The following is a 20,949-nucleotide window of genomic DNA, read 5'->3' on the forward strand; positions in this document are numbered from 1 at the left end:
GATTATAACCATGGGTGAGACACCATCTGAGTATAAGCCAACGTTGGCATATACTTGCTATGACAACTTACAGGGTTGTTTGATTGATGTTGATATTCTATAATAGCATGATCACGGCTCTCCGGAATCGTGGTAGGGGCCTGCTTTTATATGAGCAGAAGATTCGTAAACAAACGGAAATTACAGTGTTCTTGAACTCATGGGACGTTGGTTACCAACCTACATCCAGTTACTCACTATTCATATGAGGACATGAGGCAGGGCGCAGGTCGTGTAACGCATAATTCTTCAAACTAATATGGTTTGTGCACAATACGACTTTTGGCTGTTTGAAGCATAAGGCAACATGAGTCGTCGTCTGGTGAGAATTGGATTTCCACACGGTGCGTGTATGAGCCAACGATTCGAGGCAAATAATTGACGGCGGATGTTTTGAGTACGATAACGGATAACTACCCTGCCTTATTAGTTCACCAGAGTTTAAATAAACGAGAACCCCAGTCAACGCCAACGCCATTGCCAACACCAAGATCACATCACATCACATTCTCCCCGCTCTCACACTTTTTTTTCTCAAACAAAAAAGAAGGGTCTATGGTTGCGCCTAATCACATAATAACCACCAAGCACTGTCTGAGCGAAAATAGCGGTAGCGTAATTCAAATTTGGTCTTTGAGAGGGGAAGCATCTCGATGAGAAAGAAAACATCCAAGGGTACAGACCTCGATAAAACATATATTTTTGAATAACAACGAGGAATATGGTTCATGCTGTGGCCTGAGACATTCAGGCGCAATTGTAAACACAAATAGAGACTTCCACCAAACATACCTATCAGCCATTTGAGAACTCGAACATCGGCTGACTGCAGCTACCTCGATACCTCAGAACTGCAAGATGTCAACCTATGACTACCTAGGTATGGTGTATTTGTCGTACTTCGTTCTTTTCCCTCCATTTTCTTTGTTTGTTTATAGCTGAAGCGTTCCCTCGTTGGCGATACCCCAGGTACCTATCTTGGGTATCTTCCTTTGTTCGATCATCTTTCTGCCATGGAAGGCGCGGCTGCCTGCGCTTGCACCTTTCTCATTAGCAGCTTTTCGAGGTTGGGCTGTTGTTGGTGAGGATGCCCCAGGATTTTTCCGCTTGCCTCCAACCAACAATATTCACACATCCCCCCATCCATCCATCCATCCATCTACCTACCTACGCAGCTACGCACACCCATCCCTCTGATAAGTCTGGTGCTCTTGATATCGGCCTTTCTTCGACCTCAAATTTCTTCCACTGCAGGCTGTGCTGTTGGGTTGATTTTGCTCGTCGAGCTGCGCTGACAACATCGCTGTTTGTCTTGTCTTGTCTTGTCTTGACTTCACTCACCTCAACCACTTCGCTCTCGATGTTGATTCACGACCCTCGCTGCCTAAATCTTGCGAATTCACTTCGCTGAACCATGATTGACTTTGCGGCACTCTACTTCAAAAAGCGGCGACGTTGAAGCATGATTCTAAGTAGTGTTCCGGGCCCAGGTTTCGAAAGCAGCGACTCTAGATCGTGACCCAGATCTTCATACCAATAGACACCATACATCTGTGAAATGCCACATACCTCAAAGTCGAATCAGTCACGGGCTATCACTTCACCCGATGCTCAACAGATCGCTTCCTCCAACCAAACTGTCAATTTCCTCCTTGGTGGTCGCACTCGCTCATGGATGACAGGGGACCCATCGGCAACAACCAACCCTACTAGACTTGCTCCAGTAGCCTCCAGTAATTCCCGGAAACGGAACAAAAAGAGAAAGGTGTCTGACGCTGCTCCCCCAACCCAGAACGACAATGACATACATCGCGACAATAACCCGACCGAGCAATCATTTGAACAACGACCAAGTGCCGGAGAACCAGCAAGGTATATGATCTACCCCTAACTAAAGACCCCTTCCCATCCTCTCAGGCATGCTGTTTTGCCAAGCAACAGATCCTCGGCTGCGTCTCGTAGCCTTGCATCTCCTTCTAGGATTTGCAGTATCGCCACCAACGTTGACGTTGCTTACATTCACCAACATTTCTGACTCGGTTTGATAGAGCTTCGACCGTCCTACCCTCTCCGGCGCTGACCGACGCACCAAGCCCGAATGTCTCGAATCAAACCGACAGCACTAATCCCGATCCAAGCGCTCACGTAGGCAGCGCAGGGCCTGGGGGGCCAGTCTCTGATAGTAACATGAACCAAAGCGACTCGACACACGTCGCGACTAATACCAACTACCCAAGCTCTGCAGCCGCCGTCTCCCTTCAGCCCAAGACTTCTATGCCACAGCAAAACTACGTCACTCAAGCGACAATTCTACCTACGGCGACCGGTCCTACGTTGGCTAATCAAGCTCCTCAGGCAACAGCCTCGCCGCTTTCCCACATAGAAATACGCCCTCAAAATCTAGGAGCGCCTCTAGAAGCGAACTCGAGGCAGCATATAAGACCACCCACTGCTATTGATCATCAAGCAAAGCGCCCTCGGGTCCAAGAAGCAACAAGTTCGGGAAATTCCAGAGACCGAAGTATCTGTCTAAAATGGTACAACTCGATCGAGCACCGCGTGGCGCAAGCTGTCCATGCCGGGCTCCTGAATGAAACAGTTGAAAAACCACGATATAGGATCTTGGCGGAAGCATGCCAGAACGAGGATTTCTTCTACATTGCTTTTCACCAGGCACTTTGTGCTTGGTCCTTAAACAGAGGGCCGATTCATGCGCTCTTCCTTGGATTAGTACAGCCAAACCTGCTGGATGCTGCCTTTGACGTAGCGCAAACCATTCTCAGGAAGAATGAACATATGTCCCATGCACATCTGCAATGGTTTGCCAACTTCCCCAGTACCATCGCCGAGTTCTCAAGGGTTTTCCCCAATACAGAAGCGGCTAGAGACATTTCTGCGTTTCTCATCCAGCTGGCAACAAACTGGCATACGCTCTCACAAAATGTTCAGGCACGAAGGTATCCTTTGCTCGCATCTGAGCTGATATTCATCCTACGCTGCCGAGCCAAAGGTCTACAGTCTATGCTGTTCACCATGAGCCGCAGAAGCCTTGGCGTAAATGACGGTCCTGTAGCAGGTGCGATGAACGTCATTTTTGATCAGGACAGGGAGGACGAAGCTGCATACGAGGCTCGCGGTGAGCCCCCTGAAACCCTCAAACGCGCCAGGGAGGCAATTGCGATGAAATATCGGGACCTTGTTATGTCGGCGGCGCAACGAGCAGCATCCAGTACGTTTCCCCAGAATTCGCTTTCTATTTTGACAAACTACTCACTCTTGCGGCCAAAAGATGCAGGCTCGAGTGCTCATATAGTTGCACAACGTGGACATCAATCGCTACCACCTACAACAGCTAACCTATCTTATTCCGTGCATACCGCATCGGCTTCATCTCCTTCTCTCCCCTCGCATTTCGATGCATTCGCTGTTAGGCCTTCAGTAGGCGACCCAAGGGTGGTAAGCCCGGGGTCTGTGAATAACCACTCGCCTTCGACAGGCAATAGTGTCAGCGGGATTCAGGGCCCGCGACGACCGAATCACCTTCACATCCAAATCGATACTGCAACATCGTCGCCTCATTTTGTCACTGCCTACCAGTCTCCCCAGTTATCACAGCATCCATTACCCAGGTCGTCAAGCGCTGGGTCGCTCCCCATACAACCAAACCGCGGATCTCCAGTTACGACTAACACTCCTGTAATTCCATCGAATGGCCCATCACGAACAGCTATTTTACCGCCAAATAATCCTCTATTACAACGACGAGCAGCCTCGTTTGCGCATCCATCCCAGACGCTTCCTAGCCCTTACGGGACATACACCGAAAACCAAGCACCGCACCACCAGCTGGCAGGAACGCCGCAAGTCTCGAGTCCAGTTTCACAGATGAACCCTCATCATCATGGCCAGCCTATGCAGTCCCCACAGTTTCAAACGGCATACAATCAGTTAAACCCGCCTCGCAGGGCATCTACGTCGCAGTATAATATGATGTCAGCCCCGTCAGCTCATGTTTATTCCGCTCAGCCGATTGGGCCACGAAATCCAGCATACCAAGTACCAGTTGCTAGCTATCCGCATTCACTGGCTGGGCCCGTTCAGCAAATACCGGAAGCCGACTATCCAGCTAGCCCGTATGGCTATGGCTCACTTCAAGTTGGTTTGCAGCATGTCGGTGTACGCAGTCCCAGGCGTGTTCCCTTGAATCCTGGCAAAATTCGACATTATCAGTTTGTCAGACAGCTAGTATACCAACCCCTAGCCCTTGAGCCTCAAAGGGGACTGCGGTCTCTTTCTTTCAACGTGACAAAAGATCAGATACAAAAGTTAGCAAAGAAAATCGAGGGGATTGGTGTTCCATTTTGCTACTATTCCGAGGGCTGTCGTCGTTACCGGCTGCGTATGATTGTGCAGCCTGAGACACAAGCTGAACCATCTGAGTCAGATTGGGTGATGTCTGCAACATGCTGGCCTAGCCATATTTTTTTTGACCTGAATTCGAAGTCCCTTGAGCTGCGACGAAAACAACATTTTCATAAAGATCAACCGCTGGAGTTGACAGATTTCTTAGTTGAGGGCGAGAACAAGATGACCATCAGCTATCCTGTTGTTGAACAGAATTCCAAGCCGGGATATAAGCATTTCATGGCGATTGAGATAGTGGAGACAATGAGCCATGGGGCGATTACCGACCTTATACACTCACGACACCTCCCAGCAGAGGAAACGAGGTACAAGATAATATGTCGCTTACGTCCCTCGGATTCAGACGACATCATCGTCCAGGATGAGACTCTGCCAATCTCCTTGGCAGACCCTTTCAGTAAACAGAGGGTTGCGGTTCCAGTCAGGGGCAGTCAATGCAAGCACTTGGAATGTTTTGATTTAGAAACGTTTTTGGGGACCAGAAGCGGAAAAGAGCCACAAAAAGGAGGCGGCCCGCAGCAACAGGGGGAAGAACCTTCGTTGGTGGACAGATGGGGTTGTCCAATATGTGGACTCGATGCACGTCCTATCAGTCTCTTGGTGGATGATTATCTCGTGGCAGTTAGGCGCTCGCTGATCAGCAATGGCGACACTCGGACAAGAAACATCAAAGTGGCTCCTGATGGTACGTGGTCTGCAGTATGGGAGCCGGAGGAGTCTGATGACGATTCACCGGCACCACAACCTAAAGGTTCGGTTAATGGGCATGCTAGTAGGCAACCAAGGCCACCCCCGACACCAGTCATCGACATATCGGATGATGAATAGAGTCTTTGGGGGGGGGGGGGGGGTTCTTGGTGGGAAAGGGGTGTTTTGGGATTTTCGTTTCCGTGCGGGGCGTTCTGGAAACGAGTGCTATCAGCATCTTAGCAAGATTGCTTTTTGAAAATAGATACCTTTTTTTTTTTTTTTTTTTTTTTTTTTTTGGGTTGGGTCTGGCCGCAAAAATCCAGAACTGGCTGGTTAAGGGAGGGCACTCATCGACAAAGACGAGAGGCGCGCTTATTGCTCATTATATATATATATATATATATATGTCCGTGTATTCAAGCGCTTCGTATATCGAGCATAAATTTCATTCGTCGCCATTCTTCCCTAACAGGAACGATGATATGTGACTTCGTGAAAATGAATGGTTACCTCTACCTTTAACTACTTAGGTACCTAGGTCACCAACTGATAGCATATAAAGTATGAGTACTAAATCCCGCCGGAGCATTTTCGGGCTAATCTTTATCCCGGTTGCGCCACTGTTATGGTAGACGGCTTCTGTGAACAACGAGCGACGCTGACGTGAATCTCGGGATTATAAGTTTACCTGGAGCTACTCGAACTCAATTGCTATTCATCAATGTCACCATGGTCGGTAGAAATCCCAGTCCACCCCGCCGACAACGAGCATGCGCTCCTTGCGCAAGAGTCAGAGCAAAATGTCACTTCCGGGAAGGGAATCTGGAGAAGCATATTTGCGATAGGTACTATGTCTCTTAGTCCATCTATGATCCCGTAATAGTAACAGAGTAAGGTGTGAGACTATGAAGAAGGACTGTTTCCCACAGAATACTAGAAGTCTGAGAAGACCTCGCAGAATTAACCACGGTAACGGGTATGATGAATGCGAACTTATATGAAACGTAAAGCTGATTACCATGAACATTATAACTTCCGAAGAGCAAGAACAAGTCATTACTATGGGCACAAATAGTTCGCCAGAGTTTACTATTTTAAGCCATAGGAACCGGGCACAGCAGCCAGGCCGAGACAGCAATAACAACCAGAAAGAACTGGGATATGACAACTCTGCCAGGAATCCAACCCAGACAAACGCAAGTTCAGATAGGGGCACTTCACAGCCTCCATTTGGGCTATCATGGCCACAGGCAGCTCAAGTTCTTAGCCTCTTCCACGAAGGATTCACCTCCCAATTCCCCTTCGTGACAGTCGGGAGTCATCACACTGCAGAATCACTGCACAAAGACAGTCCATTTCTATTTCGTGCTATAATGATTGCCGCTGCACCATTACCTGAAGCTGGGGTGGCCAAGGCGAGACGCAACATACTCGCATATCTGAGCTTTAGGGTAATGGTCGAAGAAGACAAGACCTTGGACATACTACAGGGTGTACTGGTGATTATTGCTTGGTAGGTTCATACAATGGTGGTGGAATTCATGCTGATGATTCATAGGGCGCACAGGTGTCACATCGACAATAGTCAGGTCACCAATCTGGCGTATCTTGCTCTTGGCTATGCACATAGCTTGGGTGTTACACAAGACATGTTGTCAGCTCAAACAACCAGCGCAGGAACATCTGACAAAGCACAAATGGCAAATTTGTTGGCGGCAATACGAGCTCTTCTCGGACTTTATTGCGTTCTCTCAATGTGAGTCTATCAATAACCCTTGTTTCTTATCTAACAAAGTCTTCCAGTATGTCAACGAGACAATCACGTCGAAATCCTCTCGACGTACCCTACGTGGAGTCCTATCTCAAGATTGTCTCCCAAGCTCAAGCAACACCATCTGATCCTTCAATAGAGTATATCGTTCGGTTCGTTCAGATGGGTGAGAGACTTTCAAGAAGCTTTGGCGAGCCACATGAGCGCACGCTGTTAAGCCCATATGCTGTGCTTCTCGAAGGAACTGGAAGTCGTTTCCGCAATGACCTGAGTCGTCTAGCAGAGTCAGTCCCCAATGGCAATGTTGAAACATACAGCCAGACGTTTGAGCTCTACCGTTTGTATCTCTTAGTGCGTCTCTTTGAGCCAGCAATTATCGTGGCATGCCACCCTGATGAGGGTGTTCCTCAGTTCGTCTATCTTTTGACATGCTTACGCAACTGTCTTCAGGCAATGCAGTCTTTTTTCGACCTTCTTCTTGACTCGCCCGTTGATCTGCTATTGCGTCGTTCAATACTTACCTACGACCAAATTCTCTATGTCATGTTACAAGCTGCAAAGCTACTTCTAGTTGAGATTCCTGACTGGGATACTCGGTCTGTTCGACAGACGCTGGATCTCACCAATGTACTAGATCAGATGGTATCACGTTATGAAGAAGCAGAACGATTGCGCAGGGCAGCGGTGGAACAATTCGTCTTTTCAGCACTCGAGGAAGAATCCACGAATGAGATGACTAGTACATCAAAACTGGTAAAGGAAATACGTTGGCTAAAATACTGGCTCGAGTCCAGATTTCAGGGGTCATCGGGAGAAGTTGAGGAAGATACATACCAGGGTGCATTGAAACCGTCCTGGTCTCTGGGACTCTTGGAAGAAATGCCATGGAAGATTGGAAACATCTGATTGAATTTTTCGCTGTAGTCACCGTTCTTTACCAAAAGCTGGGGTCTGAAGACGTGCATATGAACTCATTAATGCATGAACGAGGGGCGGTTGAAATGAATGTTCGCAATTGCAGGGTATCATAGTTAATCTCAGGAAAAATAAAATAAAGACACCACCATAACTCCTAGAAAATGCCAAAATCGTCGCCCATATCTTACAATCGTGACAAAATGTCCCGTAACACCACGACCCTATCACTCATCGTCATTAGAGAAAGAAATCTCAGATTTGTCAATATAATAGCCCTCGAGAGTATCTTCTCCAGAGATCTCGGACTGCTCATCACTTGACCATGCAAAGCTATCTCCTTCTTCGGACAGCTCAGATTCTTCGACATCATCATCAAAAAGCCCCTTGATGAGCAAGTCCCAACAATCAGGATCAGCCATGTCAAGGCCCTCAATTCTAACACGCCACTTATCCAGGATATTGCCCTCTTCATCATATGGCTCTCGTCTCATCCAGCCAGTCCATAGAGCAATGATCTTTGAGGCAGTCATAGCGTCGACCTGGAACCACTCCTTATGGCGAATGTTGCAAGCTGGGCATCCTTTTTCTCGCTTCCTTTGGTTCCAGAGCTGAGCATGTACAATCTTCTCGACCTTGACGTAGTGCTCGGCCGGAAACTCACCGAGCACTTTCGCCTCGTAGCTGCACTGGTATTTCCATTCTCGCATACGCTTGCTGACATCTTGAGCAAAGCCTATCTTGATATAGGGATGTGCGTCGTGGTAGCTCTCAGAATATGTATAGAGGTAGATGTTGCCTCCATTCTTTGTCTCCTTTTCCTGCAAGGAGCGAAGCAGAAGCTTCTTCATCGCTTTATTGGTCTCTAGGGCCGAGCGGGGACGGGAGAAGTCTTCGAACTCATGTGCGGCTTTGGGGCTTTTAGGGGAAGGTGATTTGGGTAGGAAGAGCTTTGGGGACGGTTTTGTTGGAGTGGAAGGGGGTGACTGAGATCTGCGGCGAGGAGTGGGAGTAGGTTTGAGAGTATTGCTCTTGAGTTGAACCTGTTGTTGCGATGACACAACAGGAGTGGTTGGTGATGCATTGTCTGTTTCTTTCTCGGGTTTGAGAGTATCTTCCTTGTCTTCTTTTTTGATAAGCACAACTTCAAGGGGCTTAAGGACTTTCTCCCAGTCGGATAAACGAAGAGGACCATCTTTTCGATGGTAACGCCGACACATGATCAAGTCAGACACTTCTTGGAGTGCGGTCTGAGCAGCAGAAAAGGTTCCATGAATAATTGTTTTCTCCAAGAGACAAGTGATAAGGGCCGAATTGGCTTGACTGATGTCTTTCCGGCAACGAGCATTCTTCTTCGTAAAAGCATGGCATTTCTTCACGTCAGGATCGATGTCGAGTAGCTCACAGAGGGAGGCTGTAGTAGCTGGCCAAGCAATCTTGGAAGTGGTAGGGATCATATTGGACAAGTCCAGAAGTCGAGCTTCGTGTGAACTGGGATCGAGCTGTAAAAAGAAAAGGCTGGTGATGGTTTCTATGCCAACATGAGGCCTGCAGCGCAGGTAGGATTGACGATATATAACTTGGCGAGGATATATCTAAGCGCCCTTTGGGGGCAGTGTCTGCGAGGAGGGCCTCCAAGGTTTCTACTACTGCACGATGTGTCTGCCTCACAGACCGTGGTCGTGAAAACAGGCCGGGGAGGACTTCAGCTGGGTGGAGTCTGAGTAGAAAGACGTTGGATGATATGATGTTCTTCGTGAGAAGAGTTATGATCTATTGTTTTCCTTTACATAGTTCTTTCCGCCTCTGACAGTCTGATTTACCACCTCACTTACGCACACTCGCTCAATAGCAACGATGTCATTCACTCATGGCAAGAGCATTACTGATATATTGACTTCTGTCTTGGCCCAAACCATTGCTGAAGCTTCGGCGGGCGGTTAATCCAAAGTCTGAGGGATAAAGAGTCAGCGAGTGTGCCATTCCAAGGTATGTTGGTAGATACTAGTTTATGCAGTTGGTTCTACATACCCTTGTCTCGAAACCTCTGCGCCCCCTGCGAGTCGTATCATCAAGGGTCACGAGGCATCCGAGGGCGCCTCGAGTCAAATTCAGTCCTAGCTCTCTCTCTAAAATTGGTGTTTCTCAAATGCGCAATACCATTTATGGGGCATTCTTCAGCGGTACTCAAGATCTCGTACCATCACAGCCACGCGGACGGGCCGTTGCGAGTTGTGGGGATAGCTTCCCTAGCATGGCGACACTTCTGCAGAAGCGACCTGGATTGAATCATCAAACCTGTGGTTGGGTTGGAGGAAGTTGACATGGAAGTGAGTTGTAGATTCTCGGGTAGGAATCACGCTTCTCTAATTGAATCATAGCGATTCGAAGTTGTACTACCTAGATATTGGTAGGTGGGTAGGTAGGAGGTAAGTTAAGACGTGATGAGCCAATCAACGAGACTACTAGGTACTCATATAACTGTAATCGGTCTAACAACACCCCGGTCCTGTCAACCAAGAATATATCTCACGATTGACTCTTAGAAGCACAAAGATAGCTCATCAGTTGAATCGGTCGACGTACTTATCACTACCATTGAAATTGTATTAGCTGATACTCCCACAAGTTCACAATTTTGATTACAAACACTCTCGTCATGCCTTCGACCGAAAGTCAATCAGATGCCGCTCAGCGCATGTACACTGAACGAGCAACCAACTACGAGGATTCTTGGCATCCCGACTACAGCAAACGGTTCATGGAACTTGTTCCCATCAAATCCGGCGATCGCGTTCTCGACCTCGCCTGTGGAACTGGCCTGGAGGCTGTCATTGCAGCAAGGCACGTCGGCGATGAAGGGATTGTCATTGGTGTCGACATAACTGAAGCGATGCTCTCGGAAGCAAGCAAGAAACTGGATCACGACGAAACATTGTATCGTCGCATTAAACTTGTTCGACACAGCGTCACTGATTTGACCGGTTGTCCAAATGTAGACAGGGACAGCTTTGATCTCATTCTATGCTCAAATGCCTTTGTTCTGTTTGAGAATCCAGAGGAAGTTGTCGCCCATTGGCGGGGGTATCTCAAGCCAGGCGGCAGAGTTGCCATCGACATCACTCATGAGTATAATCTTCGCTCGGGCCTGCTATTAGAGAAAGTCGCTCGCCGATTGGGCATGCCATTCCCCTCCAACCGAAGCTGGATCAAGTCTAAAGAGTCTTTTAGTGAGATTTTGGAAAGTTGTGGTTTCGTGGTTGAAAAGGTTGAGGCTTTGGAAAAGATTGTTGGACTTGGCTCAACGTATTTCGGTCTCGACAAGGCAGATGAGCAGTTTGACTACGTTGTCAATGGCCCTCTGACTGCCTCAATTGTAACGGAAGAATTGAGAGTCAAAGGAAGAGAATATTTCAAGGAAGAGTGGCACAATGCTGCAGTGGATGGCAAGGTTGAGGTATCTGATATTCTCTACGTCTATATCGCCAGGAAGATTTGATATACGAGTGTTCCTGAATATCTTTAAATCTATCTCACATTTTCGCCTTGACTTTCTGAGCCTTTGGTTCAACGGGCATCCTTGGATGATCACCAGCGAGCTTCAACCCAGTCACTCTCTCCAGCTCATCAACAGCCTCGAATGCTCGACCAAGGTTCACCTTGATTGTTTGCAGCCCTTGTCTGCGTGCTTCCTTCAAATTCTCCCCGATGTCATCGAGAAAAGTTACTTCCTCTGCCTTGATACCAACCTCCCAGCTCAAGCTTTTTCCCCGAGCTGAATGAGCATTGGCTTTCGCGAATTCGTTTACTCGGTCGAGAGCAAGCTTATACATGGCCGGATCTGGCTTTCGGATTCCAACATGGGCGGAAGAAATGAAGACATCAAATATCTGCCGCACAGGCTCGTCAAAGAAATGGTCAAGGTGGAGCTTATGGCCAGGCGGAAAGATGACGGTATTACTCAGAGCTGCGAGAATGAATCGCCCATCCTCCTTCAGCTTTTTCAATGCTGGGAACATCCATGGGTCGGGGTTGTTAGAAACCGTCATCATCTCGTTGAAAAGCCATTCTGCATCGACTGAAGGAACTGGAGGGGTTTCCTTTGGGAGACTGGGATTTTTGCTTTGCTCTCGCTTGTAGAAGGTCTCCCATCTAATGGGATCATGAAGGTCTTGACTGAAACCTCTGAAGAATTCTTCATTCATCTCGATTTCTCCTTTTTCCAATCGATGCCAGAAGCCATTGGGGGCAGTCCTGGATATTGAATAGTTGACCCACCCTGGAGGGATCCCCAGGCTTAACTCATAGTCGAGGATTGCTTGGAAAGGGGAAACGACCTGGAGGAGTCAGTAATTATGTATGCGGGATAGATGACTACATGTCTAGAGTCGAGAAGTCCAGAGGATTGAGAAGCAAAGTGCAATTGGCGGTAAACATCATGTCTTGAATCACTTACACAGACACCCCCTATATCGAACAACAGAACTTTGGGCTTAGACTCTGACATTATATCCGATTTGACAGATGGGAAGGGCTGGGCTTGTATAAATGTGACCCCAGAGTGAATATAAGAAACTGAAATATGTAAGAACTCAACCATCTAACTACTACTCGACATATTCTTGCGATCTTCTATCCCAATAAAGACTCCACCGAGGCTTGGGGTATCCGAGGAGCCTCGGCAGATCCCCCATCTAGGTTGGCGTCTGGGGGAGACAAGATAAGATAAGTATCCAGGCACGTGACTGATACTCTCGTCCCCAACCCAGGTCCAAACTGGAGCAAATGAAGCTAAGCGATTTCGGGCGATTAGGGCTATATGAAAATATCCCCCACCATCGAGAATTTACGGCTTATTCCTCTCTCAGCACCAACTTTCCAAACTTCAACACTCAAGTCGTCGTTGAGCAAATACCGTCAAGATGGTAAGTTAAGGCCTATCGCAAGGGAATATCTTCGCCGAAGAACTCCCTTGGTGTTTTTTTTCTTTTACGGCAGAAATGCCAATTGCTCTGAAAGAGTCACCGCAAGTTGCTTCGGAAGGAGAAGAGCATCTGAAGCGCAAATTGCTGACTCGGGGATTTTGTGATAGGTTTTCCACAAGTTGGTGAAGAACAGCGCGTACTACAGGTGAGTTTACACTAGGTTTCTCTCCAACTAGAGAAATTGCTGACAATCTCGTAGCCGCTACCAGACCAAGTACAAGCGCCGCCAGCAGGGCAAGACCGATTACTACGCCCGAAAGCGCCTCATCACCCAGGCCAAGAACAAGTACAATGCTCCCAAGTACCGCCTGGTCGTCCGCTTCACCAACAAGGACATCATCTGCCAGATCGTGACCTCTGAGATCTCTGGCGACAAGGTCTTCGTCTCTGCCTACTCGCACGAGCTCAAGGCCTACGGTATCGAGCACGGTCTCACCAACTGGGCCGCCGCTTACGCTACCGGTCTCCTCATCGCCCGCCGTGCCCTCAAGAAGCTTGGCCTCGACGAGGACTTCACTGGTGTCGAGGAGGCTGACGGTGAGTTCAAGCTCACTGAGGCCGCCGAGACCGATGATGGCGAGCGCCGCCCCTTCAAGGTCTTCCTCGATGTTGGTCTGAAGCGAACCTCCACTGGTGCCCGTGTCTTCGGTGCCATGAAGGGCGCCTCTGACGGTGGTATCCTTGTCCCCCACTCCGAGAAGCGATTCCCCGGTTACGACATGGAGACCAAGGAGCTCGATGCTGACACCCTCCGAAACTACATCTTCGGCGGCCACGTCGCTGAGTACATGGAGACCCTCGCCGACGACGATGAGGAGCGATTCCGCAGTCAGTTCCAGAAGTACGTCGACGACGACGTCGAGGCTGAGGGTCTTGAGGACCTCTACACTGAGGCTCACGCCGCCATCCGTGAGGACCCCTTCAAGAAGGCCGAGAGCGATGCTCCCAAGAAGACCAAGGAGGAGTGGAAGGAGATCTCCAAGAAGTACAAGACCAAGAAGCTCACCAAGGAGGAGAAGGAGCAGCGCGTACAGGAGCGTATCCAGGAGCTTCTCCAGCAGGAGTAAAAAGTTGCTTTATCTCATCAGGTCATGGGCATTTGAGGATTGTTAACCTTGGCATTGGGTTTGGAGTTTCGAGGAAAGGAAAGGTCCGTAAACAGGATCACATGAATGAATTACCAAAAAGATACCTTCCAGCCAAATTCCATAGTTGTGGTGAACGGGCATCTCATTACTCCAACTGTTTAATGCTTGCCATGCGTAGTCCTTGTGTTTTATGTGTGCGCGTGTGTGCGAAAATCGAGAGGAACCCTTACCCTTGGCGGGCCTAGCGTGGCAGCTGCAGGATTAGTGTGAGTCTTATTTTCAGGGCTGAATCTTGGCCATGAACCTCAGCACTCCGATCCAGTTGAGAGGGCTCTTGTGGTTATACGACATGGTCAGCACTTGATATGACTGTCAGCAATTGGCGTTATTGCGTATCACTTGGTACCATTGACAGAATTGACAACCGAAGAAGATAATGGAACCCATCCGATTTCCGTATAATAATCTTGTGAAGTTCCGAAGTTAATGTCTAATAGAGTTGATACCGGTAAGCCGTTGGCAGTATTAGGTTCCTTCCGGATATCTCGGATTTCCTATATGTATAATATCGCACTTATTGAGGTATACGGAATTTGATTCTGAAGAAAACTAGACTGACTGACTGCTCGATTGCTCGGAAAAGAGCCCAAATTCAGAGATGTCTGTTCGGAAATGGTCATGATGTGGTAAATACACTAGATCCGGCCATGCTGGTTGAGATTCAATAACAGCGGACTGAGCATTATTTCGAGAGTCATCTCCCCTCCTCGTGAATGGCAAATTTGGGGCCCGCCTTTCGCTCTCGGAGAAGGTCATGATTCCGCGGCCGAGAGCATCATTCAGTCTATTCCAGTCTGTGCGATTAGTGACGATTTTGGTCAATGTGGCGCGTGCTGAGTGTGTGAGAGGGGGTCGGACGTAACGTTATAGAAACTCCCGTCGCAGTTGGTGTCGGATCGGATGGACCCGGTGGGTTCCTCAACTGATGCAATCGAGGGAAATGAAGATCGGATATATCCTACGATGTCAACCCTGCTCTACAGCACAGCAAATGTCTGAAGACGACTGCTGCGTGCGAGGAAAAGGGAGACTGGCACACGATGTCTAAAGGGTTGAGTAAACACTTTCGGCACAGGCCAGGGCATAACTCGGCATCTCTGAATATAATTTCCTTCCCTTTTTTTTTTTTTTTTTTTTTTTTGGACTGATGCCTATTTCTTGACTCCCTTGAAAGATGTTGTGCGACCAAGAACTCTAATGACATCGTTTGCCAAGTAATGGAGGGCCCAGTACTGCAGGAGACTCGAATCTCAGGGCACAACCGACCTGACTAGGTACCTCCTAGGCAATGAAATATGACGCCGGATTTTCGGACTCTGGAACAAAGCTCATCATAACCAATTCTGGTAACGCCTGTTGCAGGAATTGAGTGGTTGTGAGAGAGGGGTGACGTCTTTTGTTTGCTCTTTTGCTCATGATGGGCTGAGCCGAAGGTTGCATGCAATGAACAAGGGTTTATCTTGACCTCGTGCAACGACTATCATGAATCAATTCAATCATTATTCCGCTGAGGATTTATACAGCAGTTGGACCAGAGTATAATACTCAACTTGCTCAGTTAGCTGGCAGGCTCAGAGCCCGCTTACACCCACATGGATCCCTACATCATTGAAATAACCGCGCTCTGCACTGACGTCCATTTTGATACTAAACTTCCGTGCCCGGGTTAGAGGGCCCCGATACAACCGGGGGTACGGTCGGCTCGGTACATGCGGGCGGGTAGGGGAATGAGAGGTAAGGTAAAGGTACATGTACCGATACAAACAAATTACCCTTACGATTGCTTCCTGGGCTGTTGAACTCAATGCCTCCTTTACCCGTTACAAGGCGTGGCGATGAGGCGATGTTCATCTCATTGTATCCCTGAGTGAGACTCGAGATTCAGCTCGAGACAGAGCGCGCTATTCAGCGTCACTTGTATCATAGGACCTCCATGTATTATGGGCATTACAAATTTCGTCGGACCCTGAATTGCAAGTGACTTGGCTGTCATCCGTAGGCGAAGTAGTCTTGATCAGCAAACAGGGTTCGGGCTTTTGCCTCTTGGTCAGCAGCATAGTAATAAGACTAACTCAGATGAAATGTCTTTTGCCTCACCGACCGCCGCCGCCTTGTATTGTTTCAAACAACTTACCTACTAACCTACCTTATGCTATTGCACTGGACTGTGCCTTATTTCAACTGCTCGTGACAAACCCCTACCCCGCTATTGGACTGGATGTTGTCATAATTCTCCCCCGACATTTCCACTTTGTATGGAGATACAACACAACACAACATATTCATCACTTGCTCCCATTTCTATCTCAATCTCCTCTTTCATCCTCCGTCGTCATTGCTCCAAATCCAGGTCGAGACCACCCTCGTGCATAGTCCAGACCAAGCCAACCTTAGCAGGTACCTCTCGGAAGCCCACATAAAGTACATGTACTTTGCGAACCGCTACCGGTACTCTACTGTATTTGACTACCATAGTCTAGCTCTTAACTATACCTCATTCAGCCCGTCTCCAGGATTCGCTAGCCATCCATACCTTACCTTTACTCCGGGCTAGAGCCATCGATGGCATCCATCCCAACACTACCACCTCACTAATCACTATCTCTCTGGTCGATTCTCTCCTCTTTCATTACTCATTACTCATTACTCATTCACCCTTCACCCGTCACCTCCTCCAGTTCGGCTTTTATAAACACTGTTAAAACTTGTATAAGTTCTCATCATCATTATCTCGTTCACATCTTCGACAGCCGTCTCGGCTCCCCTCCCACTATGGAGCAGGTTCATGGCGTTGATGTCAGCTGGATGACCCATGGTGCTTCGAAAGGCATGTTTCCCAGTCGCCACTCGCCCAAACTCCAAAACGCGCATCGCGTCTTTTGTTCTGGCGCTATAGACCAAGACCCAGAGCTAACATTGTAAACAGATAAAGCAGCCAGGAATTCACCGCCCACCAAAACTCCCTCAGCAGCTCTTCCAAGACAGATCCCTGGTGCAAACTCTAGACCGAAGTCGCCGGCTTCGGCTCCCACAGATAATGCCTCCGTAGACTCCAATATCTCGACCAATGGCCAGTCCACGACTCCAAATGGCTCCTCAGCTACAAAACGAATTTCGCGCTCCAATTCTATAGATAAACAGACTCCTCCTGGCACATCGCCTCACCGTCGCAATTCATGGTTCTCCAATATCTCTGCCAAATTCTCTTCCTCTAATACACCGCCAGCCGGTCCTCCTTCGCCCGCTCCCATACCAGAATCGTCGCCCGCACCACCGTCAGACCCCGTCCCTCCCAAGTTGCCACATACGAAGAACGCCGTGCTACCCCATGCTGCGAAACCCGATGGCGATGGCCCTTATATACCAGCTCCGCCCAGGAGTGGACAGCCCGGCTTCTTGGGCATGTTCCGGCGCCTGTCTTCTTCTAACAATGGGGCTCTTTCACAAAGCGGAAAACTTGGCCATGGTCTTGTCGACAGGGTGGTTCTGAATGTCGACCAAAGTCGAGAAAGATGTCCTATATCGGAGCTCTCTTGTGCCAAACTTAGAAGAGTCGCATTCTGTGTGGATGTTGAGATTGCGCCTCAGCCGAAATATGCTGATCACGATTCTTCATTACCTAAAACAACCGACAAGACTCAGAAAAAGAAGTTGACCGAGAAGGGTGAGGGGGAGGCCCTTAAGAACCCAAAGGCTGTGGAAGAGCAGAAGGAAACCAACGGAGAAGTCAAGGCTACAGGAGAAACATTGCCAAAGGAACCCGAGAAGGAAGGGACTGAAGCACCTCAACAAGTTAGGGAAGTGGCCAATGGCAGTCTAACTCCTGTGTCAGAGAAAAAGGAGGAAAACACCAAGAAGAAGGAAAAGAAGAAGAAGAGCGAGGAAGAGCGAAAGGCCAGAAAGGAGAAGAAGCGAAAACTGGCCGAAGCCAACGGATCCATTCCCATGGAAATTCATTATGACAGCAGTGATGACTCGGCCAAAACAAAAACGCCGCCCAATGGTCCCGAGACCAACAAGCCTCAGACGGCACCTACCACGAACCCTGTGCGAGTATACCGAAGATGCTGCCAGCTTCGCGAAACGCCAATTCTGAAAAAGATTACTGAGCAACTCACCGATACGGCCAACTACAATGCCTCGACTGGCACGGTTAACAAACTTGATCTAACAGATTATTGGCTCCAATTACCGGATCTTATCACTCTCGGAGATTACCTTGCATTGTCCCTGTGAGGGAATACTTTTAGAAAACAGCGGGCTTGGCGACGAAGGTCTACGAGTTATCCTAGCCGGTCTGCTCGCAGCCAAGAGACCAGCTGTGAGGCGGCGGAAACCCAAGCATGACGATGAGGACCAAGGCGGCGTAGTAGAGCGACTTGTCCTGAAGAACAATAAGATAGGCCCTGATGGATGGAAGTATCTCTCGCTTTTCATATATTTATGCCGATCGCTTAAATTCCTCGACGTATCTTATATTCAATTCCCGCGCCAGCCTCAATCACAGCAAAACGGGTCACTCAACAATGGAGTTCATATACCTCGAAGTATCTCGAGCATCTTCTCCGCTGCTTTGGGAGAGCGACTAGGGGGATCAACGCTCGAATTAGTCAACATTGGCCAAACGGGTTTGACAATGGGGCAGCTTGGAACAATCGTCGACGGCCTAATTCAATGTGGCGTGAAACGACTCGGTTTGTCACACAACCAGATCGATGCAGAGGGCATGAAACATGTTGTCAAGTTCCTCACAGAGGGTCACTGCGAAGGTCTCGACTTGGGCGGCAATGATCTCAGCCAACACACTGAAGCCTTGGCAACAGCCATCGAAAATGATACGACGCTCTGGGACTCGGCATGGCCGATTGTAACTTGACACCTTCGGCACTCTGCAAGATCTTGCCTGTGATGGTCAAGCTACCGAATTTGCGATTCTTTGATTTGTCCCAAACCCAGCATTGTTCCAGTCAACCCCCAGCGCTGTTGTCTGCTCAGGAGGTATGTACTTGATAACCCTCAGCTCGACTCAGGTATACTAACTGTACATAGATATCTTCCCAAGATGAAGGTGTTGAAACGTATGCATCTAGAAGATGCTGCGATGACGCCAGAACAAGCGATCGCAATAGTGGAAGTGCTCCCTGAGGTTAAAACGCTGGCGCATATCAATATCACCAACAACGCCGAGATTGTCAAGCTCGCCGATGCGAGCACAGAAGAAGCGCAAGAAGAAGCTTGCGCTCTTTACGCGTCTCTACTTGCCGCAGCTCGTGTGTCCAAGAGTCTCATTTGTGTGGATATCGAGGTCCCTAGTGAACATGCTGGAGAGATTGTCAAGGCTATGGCTAAGCAAGTTGTTGCCTACTGCCTTCGTAACATGGAACGACTTCCCGATACTGACGCAGGTGCGGTTTTGGCATCGACGCTTGCCGAGAACAACCTAGAGGCTGGCGAGAATAAGTTGCCACCTTATCCTGATGTTCTCGCGCATCTTGTTGGACACGACGTCCTAGACCAAGACGAAAGCGACGACGACAACGGTTCAGCGCCTGATGAGGACTATGTTATCGGAGGTACTGGTGTGGTCAAGGCGCTTGCTTGTTGCCTGAAGAATCGTGGCGATGAGTCACGGAGACAATCAGGCGAATTTATTCGTGAGATTGAGAACGGAGCATCAAGCCCTGCGGCGAACCTGTCCACAGGTGGAAAGGCCAAGGACATGTCAAAGCACCTATTGATGGGTGCACGCAAGATCCGCCAACGTCTCCAGCCGGCGCTCATCAAAGCAAGGGCAAATCCTGATGATGATCACAACCTCCGCAGGCTAACCTTCCTCGACGACACTTTGCAAGGAATTATCAAACGTTTCGAGGACGAATACCCGGATACTCGTGAGGATCCTGCATTGCAAAAGCGCCCCCGTGCAGGTACGAAGGGCAGCGAAGAGTTGCCGACCACATTGCCGCTCGAGGATTCTGCGTTGGCTCTATCGGACAACGAGGACGAAGGCGAAATTACCGGAGGCAAGCCGCTGTCGAGGTCCAACTCTATGGCCAAGATATTGGTTGAGGAAGAAGGCCGAATCCTCCGTGCTGGTCATCGCTTTCGCGCTGGTCTCATTACGGAGGAGCAGATTGACCTCTCAGTACAATCGATGATATCGGATCGGATCCTAAACACGTCAGGATGCTTGTTGAACTGGCTGAGGATCTCGGTGGAGAAATCTGGGAATTAGTCAAGGAGAAGGGTCCTGTGAGGGCATTCAAGGAGGATCGAGATATTGCTTTCAAGTGCATGGAGGCGAGCGATCCAGAGCACTGGGCTCGATTCGCTGAGGCGCAGTACAAGTCTCGCGCGAACATTAGCATTCCATCAGCAGCGAAGCAGGGAGAGGCAGTCGACGAGAGCGCGGTTGCCGATTGAAGTAGTGGGCTGCAAGAAAGATACTGAGATGATGCCTGTATAAACCTCTGCTAGGAGAAGATCGAGTCATGACGGGTTGACCATGGCCTGTGCATCATCACGAGTAAAGAGAAGGATGTGGATTGAAATGACATGTTATGCGCATAGAAGTCAGGGCGCTCGTTAACGACTGACTTTTCCTTTTCATTCTATTTTGCTTTGAGCGGGGAGTTATGAATAGGTTCTCTTTCAAGAGAGACGTGGCTATACTATACTATCAATGCGCGAACGGGATCACAAATACGTGCATAGTCTTGGGAACTGGGTGAATAATACAGCGTCGCGAACTGAAGTCGATCTTTGTTAAGGGGCGTTGGAGAGTGTGATACTACTTCGTATTATATGTAATGAGGTTTCCATCGAGAATTACAAACCCTGGATTTGTTCTGGGGATCAATGTTTAACTTGATCCTCAGTGGATATTCACCATGTAACCTTGAGTAAGTACCTTAGATAGTGCATGATGTGCATCTCTATACCTATAGGCGATGCGGCGTGGCCGGGATGAGCACGG

At 48.8% G+C, this 20,949-nt stretch overlaps 9 protein-coding genes across 12 annotated transcripts; 6 read left to right on the plus strand and 3 right to left on the minus strand.

The window, feature by feature from the left end:
* Window positions 1-12: 12 nt before the first annotated feature.
* On the plus strand, window positions 13-5,523 carry FOXG_05393 (uncharacterized protein). Of its 3 annotated transcripts, XM_018383671.1 has the most exons (4): window positions 13-919; window positions 1,530-1,911; window positions 2,088-3,268; window positions 3,329-5,324. In XM_018383671.1, the coding sequence occupies exons 2-4, from the start codon at window positions 1,598-1,600 to the stop codon at window positions 5,290-5,292; spliced, it is 3,459 nt and encodes a 1,152-aa protein (XP_018240647.1). In that variant the 5' UTR covers window positions 13-919; window positions 1,530-1,597; the 3' UTR covers window positions 5,293-5,324. The 3 variants fall into 3 exon arrangements, with proteins under 3 accessions (XP_018240647.1, XP_018240646.1, XP_018240648.1); XM_018383670.1 differs by having other exon boundaries at window positions 144-1,911; window positions 3,329-5,523; XM_018383672.1 differs by having other exon boundaries at window positions 144-919; window positions 1,530-3,268; window positions 3,329-5,343.
* Window positions 5,524-5,771: 248 nt separating this feature from the next.
* FOXG_05394 (uncharacterized protein) lies at window positions 5,772-9,378 on the plus strand. The gene is made up of 4 exons (XM_018383673.1): window positions 5,772-5,999; window positions 6,050-6,667; window positions 6,713-6,910; window positions 6,958-9,378. The coding sequence occupies exons 2-4, from the start codon at window positions 6,174-6,176 to the stop codon at window positions 7,829-7,831; spliced, it is 1,566 nt and encodes a 521-aa protein (XP_018240649.1). The 5' UTR covers window positions 5,772-5,999; window positions 6,050-6,173; the 3' UTR covers window positions 7,832-9,378.
* FOXG_05395 (uncharacterized protein) lies at window positions 7,919-9,435 on the minus strand. The gene has a single exon (XM_018383674.1). The coding sequence runs from the start codon at window positions 9,295-9,297 to the stop codon at window positions 8,068-8,070; it is 1,230 nt and encodes a 409-aa protein (XP_018240650.1). The 5' UTR covers window positions 9,298-9,435; the 3' UTR covers window positions 7,919-8,067.
* A 119-nt stretch (window positions 9,436-9,554) lies between these two features.
* FOXG_05397 (microsomal epoxide hydrolase) lies at window positions 9,555-12,536 on the minus strand. 2 transcript variants are annotated; one of them, XM_018383676.1, is made up of 3 exons: window positions 12,297-12,536; window positions 9,872-12,177; window positions 9,555-9,792 (listed from the first exon to the last, which is right to left on the minus strand). In XM_018383676.1, the coding sequence occupies exons 1-2, from the start codon at window positions 12,438-12,440 to the stop codon at window positions 11,374-11,376; spliced, it is 948 nt and encodes a 315-aa protein (XP_018240651.1). In that variant the 5' UTR covers window positions 12,441-12,536; the 3' UTR covers window positions 9,555-9,792; window positions 9,872-11,373. The 2 variants fall into 2 exon arrangements, with proteins under 2 accessions (XP_018240651.1, XP_018240652.1); XM_018383677.1 differs by having other exon boundaries at window positions 9,872-12,536.
* Window positions 10,001-12,333, plus strand: FOXG_05396 (uncharacterized protein). Its single transcript, XM_018383675.1, has 2 exons — window positions 10,001-10,170; window positions 10,222-12,333. The coding sequence occupies exon 2, from the start codon at window positions 10,500-10,502 to the stop codon at window positions 11,337-11,339; it is 840 nt and encodes a 279-aa protein (XP_018240653.1). The 5' UTR covers window positions 10,001-10,170; window positions 10,222-10,499; the 3' UTR covers window positions 11,340-12,333.
* Window positions 12,537-12,637: 101 nt separating the features above from the next.
* Window positions 12,638-14,760, plus strand: FOXG_05398 (60S ribosomal protein L5). The gene is made up of 3 exons (XM_018383678.1): window positions 12,638-12,765; window positions 12,933-12,970; window positions 13,025-14,760. The coding sequence occupies exons 1-3, from the start codon at window positions 12,763-12,765 to the stop codon at window positions 13,890-13,892; spliced, it is 909 nt and encodes a 302-aa protein (XP_018240654.1). The 5' UTR covers window positions 12,638-12,762; the 3' UTR covers window positions 13,893-14,760.
* FOXG_19050 (uncharacterized protein) lies at window positions 14,309-14,729 on the minus strand (the record flags this gene model as incomplete). The annotated part of the gene is made up of 2 exons (XM_018399227.1): window positions 14,309-14,467; window positions 14,610-14,729. The coding sequence occupies 2 exons, from the start codon at window positions 14,727-14,729 to the stop codon at window positions 14,309-14,311; spliced, it is 279 nt and encodes a 92-aa protein (XP_018240655.1).
* Window positions 14,761-16,745: 1,985 nt separating the features above from the next.
* On the plus strand, window positions 16,746-18,849 carry FOXG_19051 (uncharacterized protein; the record flags this gene model as incomplete). Its single annotated transcript, XM_018399228.1, has 3 exons — window positions 16,746-16,800; window positions 16,900-18,205; window positions 18,231-18,849. 3 exons carry the CDS (start codon window positions 16,746-16,748, stop codon window positions 18,847-18,849), a joined length of 1,980 nt encoding a protein of 659 aa, XP_018240656.1.
* A 186-nt stretch (window positions 18,850-19,035) lies between these two features.
* Window positions 19,036-20,208, plus strand: FOXG_19052 (uncharacterized protein; the record flags this gene model as incomplete). Its single annotated transcript, XM_018399229.1, has 1 exon — window positions 19,036-20,208. One exon carries the CDS (start codon window positions 19,036-19,038, stop codon window positions 20,206-20,208), a length of 1,173 nt encoding a protein of 390 aa, XP_018240657.1.
* Window positions 20,209-20,949: the final 741 nt, after the last annotated feature.

This window comes from Fusarium oxysporum, chromosome 7 (genome assembly GCF_000149955.1).
Source record: "Fusarium oxysporum f. sp. lycopersici 4287 chromosome 7, whole genome shotgun sequence".
NCBI lineage: Eukaryota > Fungi > Ascomycota > Sordariomycetes > Hypocreales > Nectriaceae > Fusarium > Fusarium oxysporum.